General features: G+C 33.1%; 2 protein-coding genes across 2 annotated transcripts; both read right to left on the reverse strand.

Annotated features, from left to right (window-relative positions):
* Positions 1-1,272: 1,272 nt before the first annotated feature.
* On the reverse strand, positions 1,273-2,128 carry LOC120209876 (transcription factor bHLH162-like). Its single transcript, XM_039208761.1, has 3 exons — positions 1,888-2,128; positions 1,435-1,773; positions 1,273-1,362 (listed from the first exon to the last, which is right to left on the reverse strand). The coding sequence occupies exons 1-3, from the start codon at positions 2,011-2,013 to the stop codon at positions 1,273-1,275; spliced, it is 555 nt and encodes a 184-aa protein (XP_039064692.1). The 5' UTR covers positions 2,014-2,128.
* Positions 2,129-5,800: 3,672 nt separating this feature from the next.
* Positions 5,801-8,082, reverse strand: LOC120209879 (serine/threonine/tyrosine-protein kinase HT1-like). Its single transcript, XM_039208764.1, has 3 exons — positions 7,330-8,082; positions 6,775-7,230; positions 5,801-6,232 (listed from the first exon to the last, which is right to left on the reverse strand). The coding sequence occupies exons 1-3, from the start codon at positions 8,080-8,082 to the stop codon at positions 5,945-5,947; spliced, it is 1,497 nt and encodes a 498-aa protein (XP_039064695.1). The 3' UTR covers positions 5,801-5,944.
* Positions 8,083-11,746: the final 3,664 nt, after the last annotated feature.

Consider the following 11,746-nt stretch of genomic DNA (forward strand, 5'->3'; position numbering starts at 1 on the left):
CGAGTCGAGCTTAAAAATTTTAGGTTCATGAGTTTTCGAGTCGAGTCGAGCTTATATTTAAAGTTTTCGAGTTTGAGTCGAGCTTGGCAATACTCGAACTCGATTCGGCTTGTTTACACTCTTAGTCGGATCTGCAGGTGCAGATCATTCCATAGTTCCATATGATGGACCATCTTCAACATCATACTAGAGCATGGGAAATGAAATGACAAAACCTATACAGGATCAAGAATTTATTGTAGACTAAATTTGTGAAATATTTTTATTGAATTTTTAGGAAATAATATTGTTTATAATTTATTTATGAGTTTGAGATAGTTTGTACAATGATCTGAAAAGTTTTCGTCAGTTGTCGACGATTGTAATATTTTTTTTTACAATTTTAGGATCAAATTAAATGAGAATAAAAATACATGAACTAAAATATTTTTTACAAGGAAAAATCCATACTATTTTTCAAGATTTATGCACTGGTAAGACTAAATGTGTTTAAGTTATCGCTGTTTTCTTTCTAAAAGATATCGTTCTGGCCTTTAGTTTTGAATTTTTCATCAATAGTTTTAAACCTTTGAATTTGTCGAACTTAAACATTTAATTCTTTTTTACATAAATTATAATTATTTATAAGAATTTGATACGTATACTTTTGTTGCAAAAAATATAAAAAAAATATTTTGATTTTCATAATTTTATTTTTTAATTCAATCTATATAATAAAAAATAAAATTACAATCAATCAAACTCATCTGATAACTTCCACTGACTTGGACAATGCTGAGGTAACTTAAAATGAACAAATATTATTTTTCACGTTGAGTTAAACACCCAGTTTTATTTTAAATTTTAAGTTTTTTTTTTTATTTTATGTCTCTATAATTTAAATGATCTTTACTGATTATATTACATTCAACCTATCTCTCTAAATAATTTCTTATAACCATCAAAAAAGAATTAACAACAATATTTCACTAATTAAACCTATATTATTTAACTTCCTAAAAGACTTGAGAGAAAGATCACTTAATGTCTATCGAAAATACGTAAAACAATATATATATAGAACGAGTGAAAGATCAACATTAATAAATTTCCAAGCAAAAGCAAACATCATATAAAAGTACTTACTAATGTTTTAATCCTTAGTTTAAGTAGGTTCTAATGTGTAGGTTACTTGTTTCACATAGAAACTTGAAACATCATAGTCAATAACACTAGCAAGAAGGAGCTTGATCTGTCAGAATAGGGTAATTCAGATTGTTTACAAACCAGCTCTCATGCATCAGCAGCAGCATCGACAAACTTGTTCAGTCTCTCTGATATCCTGGAAGCAGCCTCATAATCTGGTGCCGATTCATCCCCAATCTACACAATTTCCCAAATAGATTAAAACATTCCCTCAACTTTGATGAAAGTGAGAGCAATTAAAATGGCTACCGTAAGATGTATAGTATGGAAAACAGTATCGTCAACGACAGAGAAACTGGCACTTGCAATCTCGGCTCCCTCTTCGTGAAGAATACGAATTGTGTGATTAAAAATAAATCGACTACTGTTGGTGTCGGTTGTTAACCCGATCACCAACGATGAACCCATTTCATGAATTTGGATTTCAGGAGATTTCGGTTCATTACTCCTGCCGCTTGTTGTTGTATTCTTCCACCTTTCAACTCCCATTAAGCTGTCTTTCTTTTGCTTCATTCTCTCCAAATCTGTCTGCAACTTTTTTATATATTTTGCTGCTTCTTGAAGCTGCTCTGGCAGTGTTGTTGGCTCCTGTGAAGAAAAGAACATTTCAATCATCGTGCAATGCAGAAAAATAAAGAGATTAATGAGAGAATATTTAACAGATATTAAGGAAAGAAAGAAATTGCATGAAAAGAGAAAAACCCTAGGTTTATGATGGGGTAAGAGAGCATGGAGCTCGGAACAGAGAGCTTTCATGCGAGTTCTCCTGTCTCTCTCGATGAGTTTTCTATCTGGTCTCGAGGAATCATTAGGGTTGTTGTTCTCCATGGATATTATTGAATCAATACTCTCTCTTTGGGAAACAGATAGTCAAAGAGCAGCTAACAGATAAATAGTTGATGTGTTTACTGATCTCTTTGTCGTGTTAAAGCCTTGAAATAAAGCTTCCCCTAGCAGAAACTGAATGCCAATTGGGAAAAAAAAAAAAAAGCTTCGCTGATATGAACAAAATGGTGGGGTTGAGTGGTCCGTCACATTGGCCATTTTAATTTACAAAAGCTGTTGTTTCAATTCTGGATTTAAAACTTCGAGGCTTTAAAGATTTACAGCACATGCCAATCATAAAAAAAATAATTTTTAACTCGTTGGTTATTTTATATGAATTTAGTTTACATAATTTTTTCTATTTAATATTATTTATCTTATTCAAGATTTAATAATTTTGATTTAAGATGAAATAAATTAGATGTTATAGTTAAGAATTTTAAAATTTAATACTAAAATAGATAAGATTGTATAAATGAAATTTTATAGTATTTATTTAAAATAATTTCTCACTTTAAATCGTAACAAATGTGGGGATTTTGGTATTGGATAAACCTTTGACATTTATAAATGACCTTTGGCTTAGGATAAAATGAAAATGTTAAGGATGGGTTATGCCATAAACAGTAAGGGTAAATGGTATTGAATATGAAAGTTGAGTTTTTGTTGTCGGGGGATTTTGCCTTAATCATTCTTCTCACATCTAGCTGACAAGAATTACTTGTTTGAATCCTTGTGGAGCCAAAACTGGGAAAAATTATGGGTAAAGTATAGTAATGGTCACTCAATTTTTTTGGCACTTGCATTTAGGTCCCCCAACTTTTAAAACTTGCAATACAGTCCTCCAACGTTTAGTCCGTTTGCAATATGGTCCCCGATGTAACCGGCCGTTTGACGCCGTTACACTGCCATTAGTACGTTTTCAATATGGTCACTGAAATTTTCAGGTGCTTGCATTTAGGTCCCCCAACTTTTAAAACTTGCAACACATACCTTAATTTCATTCTAAACCCCAAATTCCTTTTCGATCTCGAATTTCCTTTTTCGATTATCTCTTCTCATTTCCAGCATAACTTTTCAGTCGAGGATGCATGGGAAATTCTAATCTAACTTCAAATTCTGTGGAGGTGTTGATTTGAATAAGGGTCCATTGAGAAAAGTCCAGGTTAACTTTTCAGTCAGGGATGCATGGGAAATTCTAATCTAACTTGAGCAGCTACTTGATATGTTGCCCGGTCATTGCAAATTTGCACCTTAATTTCTAGCATATATATGTTTGTTGCAGTGTCCTCTATGTTTCACAGTGTCTTTTATTGCTGACATGCCATGAATTTACAAGAATTATAGGGTCCTATGATTTTAGTTCCGTTATCTGCTTTAGATTCTCATCATGTTTGGCTATTGAGGATCATTAAAATGGAGCATTAGAAGCAATTATATGTTAAAAGGATAGGCCATTAATGCATTTGCAACTGATAATGTTTTATTTGGCATCTAATCTCTATCTTAAACAACCCATTTGACACATTAGCTTTTGGAGTGACTATGGCCGAACCTCTTTCCCTTTATTTATTAAGTCCTCATTTTGAATGAGTTATCAATTGATATTCTTGGTTTATTTTAGTTATTGCTTGGTTGTATGTTGTAGTCTTATGAACTAAAACTCTTTACTATTTTCGCAGCCGTTGGATGTGCATGCTCAAGTTCCATCCAAACCTATTGGATTGTCATACCAAAGTGCGGCAGCTACGAACAAGACAAATTGGCCTTATTACTTTTACTTCAATGGTTTATGCAATAAACGTGATAGGTGCACTTTTCATGTTCAAAAGTACAGCAGTCATTGGATGTGCATGCAACAAACCTCAAATTAATATTAAAGTAAACACTATCAAATAACAAATTCATGTTCAAAATTCCAAAACACTTCATTTACATTCTAAACCCCAAATTCTAAAATATTTCAATTACATTATAAACCCTAAATTAAAGTATTTTAGAATTTAGGGTTAGAATGTAATTGAATTATTTTGGAATCTGGGGTTTAGAATGAAATTGAGGATTGTGTTGTAAATTTTAAAAGTTGAGGACCTAAATGCAAGCGCCTGAAAATTCAGTAACCATATTGCAAACGGACTAAATGTTGGAGGACTGCCACGCCATCTTCTTCTAACGGAAGTGTAACGGCGTCAAACGGCCGGTTACGTCGGGGACTATATTGCAAACAGACTAAATGTTGGAGGACTGTATTATAAGTTTTAAACGTTGGGGGACCTAAATGCAAGCTTTAGAAACGTTCAGTGACCATTACTATATTTTACTAAAAAATTAATTAGATGGACTCGATTATCCATGGTGAGGCTAGAATGGTGACGACCTGTCCGTGTAGTGTAGGGAGTAAAACGGACCACGTCACTTACTTTTAGTTCTGTGGTCCTTAACCCCAACATACACATTCTTATTCCTTGCTTCATCTTTCCACTACTTGGGAATTGTTATTTACTATCATCTTAAAAGCAAGAGTTCATCCTATTTTGAATCTTTTTTCGAAGCTCCTACCACTTTAAACAATTTTCTTCTTCCTCTCTTTCGAAATCCATGAATTAATGGTGTTTATTTTTTTTTAAGAATCTTTTGTTATTATATCACAAACTCAACCACCAACAATAATATTTTTTTTACTTATAGTTACCTCGGTTGTTCAAAATCAAATGCATAATCTTCTCAACAGACAATAAGTAGTCGTTGTATTTGTGAAAGCCCGTCTCATCCAGGGTGATGATGGTCTCGTTGTAACTAGAACATTCCATTCCATTCCACACCTTTGGATTTCATCCACTAAATTTTAACTTTGGACTTCAAAGTAAGTATTTATTCAATTTCTTTTCGCATGATATATGTACTGAAAATGTCCTTGAAATATTATATTCTTACCCAATTATTTATAAACTATTAAATATTCTAATGACATATTTTAATGATGTCTAGTTAATCTTATTAGTATCGATGATCGACGATGGGCAACTAATAATCACGGCTACCTTCGTTTATAATTTTTTTTTATAAAAAAAAGCATAATAACTACATATTTTCGGTTAGTGATTCAAAAAATAACTCAAAAGTTTATATAATTTCATGATCAAAACAAGACAAATTTTAAAATTTAAAAGTAATCAAACTTATTAAAACGTAGTATTAAAGTAGGCCCAAACTAGCACTGATAGATGGGCTTCGCTGAAAAAATCCAAAAGAAATCTACAGCTTTAGTTACAAAGCCGCCAACAAGAACGGGTCAGAATAGAACACATTGACATTGACACTGACATTTGCTATTTGGTAGGGATAACCAGCCGTCCAATTACAAACCGCTTAACAATTAATGTAGACCAAGTTTGTTACATTGTACCTACACAAGATTGGGACATGGCCGCCTAATTCAAAGAATTTGTTTTGCATTACTTTGCCCTTTGACTTTTTTAATAAATATAAAATTGACAGTTCAGTGAAGATATGACTACAAGGTAGTTGATAATTATAACAATATATGGATAAATATTTATAATGATGTGTTTCAATATATTTTTTTTATAAAATATTATCTTAGTTTGATTAACACAATAACTATGACAATCATAAAATAGCTAGTAACTTTTAATGATTTTATATATAAAAAAATCTTAATTTGATTAATACCATATTATAAAAATCATGAATTCAATCGTGCTTAAACGGCTATTTCCATCTAAAGGGTTATGCCTCTGTAAAAAATAACAAAAAAAAAAACCCCAACTTGATGCATGTCATTGCCTACCAATCTATTTCATTCACTCCCACAAGAATGTGACATATGAGGTACAAATAAAGCAGCAGCAGCTCGAAGCTTTTAATTACAAACGACCCGGTGACACTAGAAAAGCCAGGTCCAAATAAATATTCATGAGAACTTAGGTTTAAGCATAGGTGGAGAATAGACATAAGAGTGAGGGTTGTGTGCAGGACCAAGCTTTTGAATCCAATGAAGCAGCCGTTTCTTATGATCCTGGCAGCTTGGGTTCGCTACCAAATTCAGGGTGCCATCGCGATCGAGCAACAACTCGAATTGCTCCAACACCTTCACTATCTGCCAAAACTCCGGCCTCTTCTCCGGGTTTAATGACCAACATTGCTCGATTAAAGCTCGCATGGCGGGTGGACAGTCTTTGGGGATAACAGGTCTCAAATTCTAGTAAAAACACAACTTCTGATATCAGAATTACAGATATAATCAAATAAAACCTTCCCAAGTCAACACGTCATTCACAAAGATGCCACAATTACATTTCAGTTCGCCCATGTAATGCAAGTAAAAATTTCAAGTAGAATAATCTCTGATAATAGCCATGTACCCAACTTCCGAAATGTCATCCAAACAATGTACAGTTAAAGATTGGAAAACTGTGATGCTGCCTTCTTATTAAGTATCTATTGTTGTCTCCGAATGGTGTTAGAATAGCCACATATTGATATGATTTTTATCTTCAGTTTAAACTGTATTCCGAATACAGTCTAAAATTCAACTGTAAAGACTTTCGATGCAGTCATATTCCATATTATGCACACCAAGATTTCAATCTTCAGTTGATTAGATGATCAAGGAGATGAAATACCATTTAAAAATGTCTACAGTGTGTGTGGAAGTTCATTCTCAATGAAAATTTTTACAAGGCCTGAATGAAATGAGGACATTAATATCATGCACTAGAATGATGATATTTAGGGACATACCTTGTTCACAACTGCAAAAGCAGCTTGCATAGGATTCATATCCTCATATGGGATCGTTCCCGCCATCATTTCCCACAAGACCAGTCCGAAGCTATACACGTCCACCTTCCTTCCATACGATTTCTTTTTTATCATCTCAGGTGCCATCCAACGATAAGTCCCGGGGTCATCGGCCAGTAGATCACAATATGCCTCCTCACAAGCTATACCAAAATCAGCAATTTTCATGTGGAATTCCTGATCAATCAGGATGTTCTCTGGTTTAAGATCGCGATGAATGACTCCTTGAGAATGAATGTATTCCATTCCACAGGCAATTTCCAGAGCAATAACGAGTAACTTCTTCAATGGAAGAGACTTGTCATCAAGCTTGTGCAAGTATGCCCTTAATGAACCCTCTGATAAATATTCTGTTATAACACAATAAACAGGTGGCTTTCTACATGCTGCTATAAACTGGTTAACAGATCAAGAGTAAAAGTGAGACTCGTAACACATGCCATGAAAAAAAAAATCTAATACCACAGCAAGATACATATGGAAAAGCAATTTTACCTTTATAACATTCTGATGGTGCAGTCCAGATAAAAGATGAACCTCTCTATTGAACTGCTTCTCTAATCTATCGGCCAAGTCTCCATTGTCGTCATCAGGTACCCTAATAATCTTAACTGCAACAGCTTCCTCCTTATATATGCCATGATAAAGGCGGCTATGAGCACCATGTGCGAATCTAAGCCCCAGAAATAGCTGGGATAGATCAACAGTGTGCTCATCAGCTGCTTCTACAGCGTTAACCCTTATACCAGCATGGTCAAAATACTTGGTCCAAGCAGATTCTTTCCCGCCCTTTGTCCCATCTGAAACCTTCAAGGACCCCAAGTGCCTAAGGGGGCTTGAATTTGATGGTGCAGGTGAACTGGACCCTTTCTTGTCATGGGATTCTTTGGGGAAAAACTTTTCAAGGCGTCGCTTGCCGGATTCTTTCCTTTGAGGGTGTGGGGTTGAGAATCTCTTACTCTCGGACCTTGCTTCCTTGAATGTATCCGACAGAACAGTCTGAGGGGCAGGGGATAAAGATCTTTGCTTGTTCATGATCCGATTTGGCTGAACCTGAGGATAATTGCGAACTGGTTCGGGATTATGGGAAGACACGGTTGAACTCGGCTTGGATCCTAAGCTCAGCTCTTGCTCCTTGTTTGATTGTAGATTCAAAGGAAAAGAACCCAATCCAGATGAGTCCAACCTATGACAAACAGTGTGTGAAAAATTGGTTCTCCTAATCCATGAATTTGCCTCTCCTGACATTTCTTATGATCTCTGTATTTCACTCCAAATACTTACAAACTTTAAAAACTACAAAATCTTAAACCCAAAGCTTCCTTTTTTTTATCTTCCCTTCTATGTTTTCCTCCTTCGAAGAAGGGACACAATCAAGAGATTGTCCGGAAATATTTACTCTGAAACTAAAGATTCTTCAAGCTCATCAACAATTGACACTAAAAAATCAAACTCGGTTTCATTGAAAATCAATAAACCAATCAAAGCCTAGAAGAAGAACAATCAAGAATGAGACTCTGCCATGCCTAGATCTCTTTTCCGTTTTCTTATTCTTTTCTTTTTTTTGGAAAAAAAAACAAGAAAAAGATAATCACTTGAAACCCATCTAATCTATACAAGCTGAAATACTTTTTTTTTTCCTCAATCTATCAAAAAAGATTTTTTTTTAAACAAAAAAATGCTCTCTCTCTAGGCTTTAAAAGTCAAAACACCACCTTCCGTGAATGCCTGGAAATCCCACAAACCAAATAAACAAGTCATCCAACCAATAAAATGAAACCTAAAAGTAAAACAAAAAACAAAACCCCAAATAAAAAATACATATACTCCATTTACTTATTGACAATGAAGAAAAAAAACATGATTATAATACCCAATACGCTATGAAAAAATAATAACCATTTGTCAAAAACAAACTTAAACCCCCGTTGTATTTTCTTCTTTAAAAAAACAGGGTCGAATATGATCAGATATGCACAAACAAGGCAAATTTAAAGAGGGGGGAAATCTCAAAGTACTAAGACTAGTACGTACGATAGCATAAACCATAAAAGGCATCCAGAGACAAGATCTTTACCATGAAGCGAAGAAGTAAATGGCAAATATACAGAAGATGGAATCTCTTCCTTGATGTTTTTATTCTCTCGCTATCTATTCCTTTCAAGTTCCAACTTTTTTTTCAAAGACAGGATCTTTTTGTGGGTAGATAGGAGGGTAAAAATGGATCGGAAGTAAACCCTAAAAATAAATAAATAAATAAATAAAAACTCTTCAGAATTTACCTCCCCCTGCAAAAGCAAGTTTGGGAAGGTATACGTAGTGTATAGGAGAAGGTTTTGAGACCGTAGATGCCGTAGACCCGATATTTTTGGTTGAATACCGGAAAAAAGGTGGAGCCCAGTTGAGCGAGGCGGTGCTCGAATGTGTGTGAGGACCACCAAAACAGGAACGTCAATGTTTGAAGGGAGATCCTCTTGTTTTTTCATACACACAAAAAAAAAACACTATTTCGTCGATTTTCCCCTTAAAGAGCTCGATTTTATTTTGATTACTAAACAATAAATTTTATCAAAAAGGTCACTAAGTTTTTATTTCATTTTCAATCAAGTTTACCTTTTTGGAAAATCGATAACGATGAAACTGATATCATAGTTTTAAAAAATACTCCATCTAATAATACATTTAATCCTCCATAATTACATATTTAATTAATTCAGTGGTAATTCTAAATAATTTGAAAAGATTAATCAATAAATTTACAAGCTCTCTTAATTTGATCTTATAGCAAAATCAAACTTTTTTTTGGTATAATCTCACACTAAATCCCCTTCTTTATCTTAATCAGGTTAGAGTTCATCCAAAGTAAACCAAAACATCATTATTATCATTGACCTCTTCTGTGGATAATATCAAACTATGACCGATACATTAAAATAAAATATTATCTTTCATCTTCATTTTTGTTGGCTTAAATGTCTTTAAAACCCACTCGAGATCCATGAAAATAAGCCTTAAACTTAAATCTTTCTTATATAAGATTCTACCCCATCTATGGTTAGATTGACTTGAAATTGAGATATGTGCTTCTTTGTTGTCTCCCCACCCTTTTATTGTAGGGGTTGATTTCTAAAACATCAAGGACAAAAAAATGTAAAGTTTTCTCTCTTCTTCTTTTTTCATAACCTTTTCATTCCTCTATATTATTTAAATTTAATTTTTGTTTTCCATCTGTCTTGTAGATGATTGTTTTTTTTATGGCTTTCTTATTTTTCTATTATTCGGATAATAAAAGAGCTATATATAGATATGGGTATGAGATTTGGATCTAACAAATTATTTCTTTTAAAAATCATATTTGGGTAGAGACATGTAAAGTTTTAGAATAGTAATAACCGGGTTCATGTTATAGTCAGATTTAAAATAAAAAATATTCGAATCGAGTTGACCCAAAATAATTTACAATAAAAGACATATTTTTAGTTTAAATTCTCATTTATTTTCCTTCTTTATTCTCTCTTCCTACAATCTCTCTCTCTCTTTATTCTAAAAAATATCTAAAATCCTAAAATCATTACCAACAACCGTAACGACCACCAGTGACTATTGCAACCACCATTGACTGCCGTTGTCAATTTTCGTAAAACACCAAAATTTCCTAAAAAACCCCGCCTCATAATTTTGAATTTGGTATTTATTTCACTAAAAATATCCTGATATTCATGACCCTAAGCTAAATTGTTCATCTTCTCCATTTTTTATCTCCTTCCTTCGTCATTCTATCAAACCGAAATAGAAATATATTGCTTCTAACACCAAGAGGAGTTTATTAACAATTAAAATCGTCAAGAAACAATCATAAAAAAACCATCGTGTAAAAAAATAGTATCTTTTCTCTCTCTCATTTATTATCTATTTGGAGGTTTATTTTCTTTTTCTAACTTTTTTATGTATTATTTATTTATATATTTGACAATTTTTTACCTCAAATTATAGGCCAAGTTCGAGATAGGTGGAGCTCTTTTAAATCCGAGTCGAGCTGGATATCATATGGAGATATAAAATTCTCAGGTAATAATATTTTATTCGATCTATGTTAATCCCTAATTACATATGATTTGGTTTCAAATTAAGGATAGTAAATGTGGGTAGGGTTTGATAGGAAATGATTTTGGGTTTATGATTGGTTAATGATGGTTGTGTTTGAGATATGGTGGAGCAACAATGATGGTGAGGATCAATGGTGACAGTGTTGGGTTGACTAACAATGAAGTTAGGGTTTTGGTTAAATGTTGCCATTTGATGTTGTGATGGAGAGATAATGGTTGAGGATGATGAATGAGTACGAAGTTTGGATTTAGTTTCACGTCCTAGGTTGATAATTTGTGGTAATGACTAATGACGATCGGAAACTAGGTTTATATATTTACTGATAAAATTTTACTGATAAAATTTTTAACCATAAAGAATTAAATTTATTAGTTATGTGCATAGAAAATCAAAATAAAATATATTTACTGATAAAAATCTTAAACATAAAGAATTAAATTTATTAAATTATTTTAAGTATAACTAAATTGTTTAGATGTATCAATACGAAGGATTAAATGTATTATTATAAAAATTTAAAGCTGTCATACAGTTTTCTCATTGTTAATTTAAGGTGAGATGACTTGGTTGAAACTAGAACTAAAGCTTAATGACGTAATGAACAAATTTTTGTTTAGTGATCTAAATAAAATTGACCCATAGTTCAGTGACCAATACGGTAGATTACCCTAAACTTTTTGTTGGTTATTAAAAATGACAAATGTTTAAATTCCTTGTATTTAGTGCACATCCCGTACTTGTAAGGACGAAAAAGAAAAGGCAAGGTGGAGAAATTTCGGACAAAAAATTGTCGTTTTCATGAAGA

This window comes from Hibiscus syriacus, unplaced genomic scaffold (assembly GCF_006381635.1).
Source record: "Hibiscus syriacus cultivar Baekdansim isolate YM2019G1 unplaced genomic scaffold, ASM638163v2 tig00020682_pilon, whole genome shotgun sequence".
Lineage (NCBI taxonomy): Eukaryota > Viridiplantae > Streptophyta > Magnoliopsida > Malvales > Malvaceae > Hibiscus > Hibiscus syriacus.

Coding starts and splice junctions, on each gene's coding strand:
- LOC120209876 (XM_039208761.1), bottom strand. CDS start 2,013: ATGGAGAACAACAACCCTAATGATTCCTCGAGACCAGATAGAAAACTC. Junction 1,774..1,887: donor TACCCCATCATAAACCTAGG/GTTTTTCTCTTT, acceptor TTTTCTTCACAG/GAGCCAACAACACTGCCAGA. Junction 1,363..1,434: donor TCCATACTATACATCTTACG/GTAGCCATTTTA, acceptor GAAATTGTGTAG/ATTGGGGATGAATCGGCACC.
- LOC120209879 (XM_039208764.1), bottom strand. CDS start 8,082: ATGTCAGGAGAGGCAAATTCATGGATTAGGAGAACCAATTTTTCACAC. Junction 7,231..7,329: donor ACCATCAGAATGTTATAAAG/GTAAAATTGCTT, acceptor TCTGTTAACCAG/TTTATAGCAGCATGTAGAAA. Junction 6,233..6,774: donor CTTTTGCAGTTGTGAACAAG/GTATGTCCCTAA, acceptor TGTTTTTACTAG/AATTTGAGACCTGTTATCCC.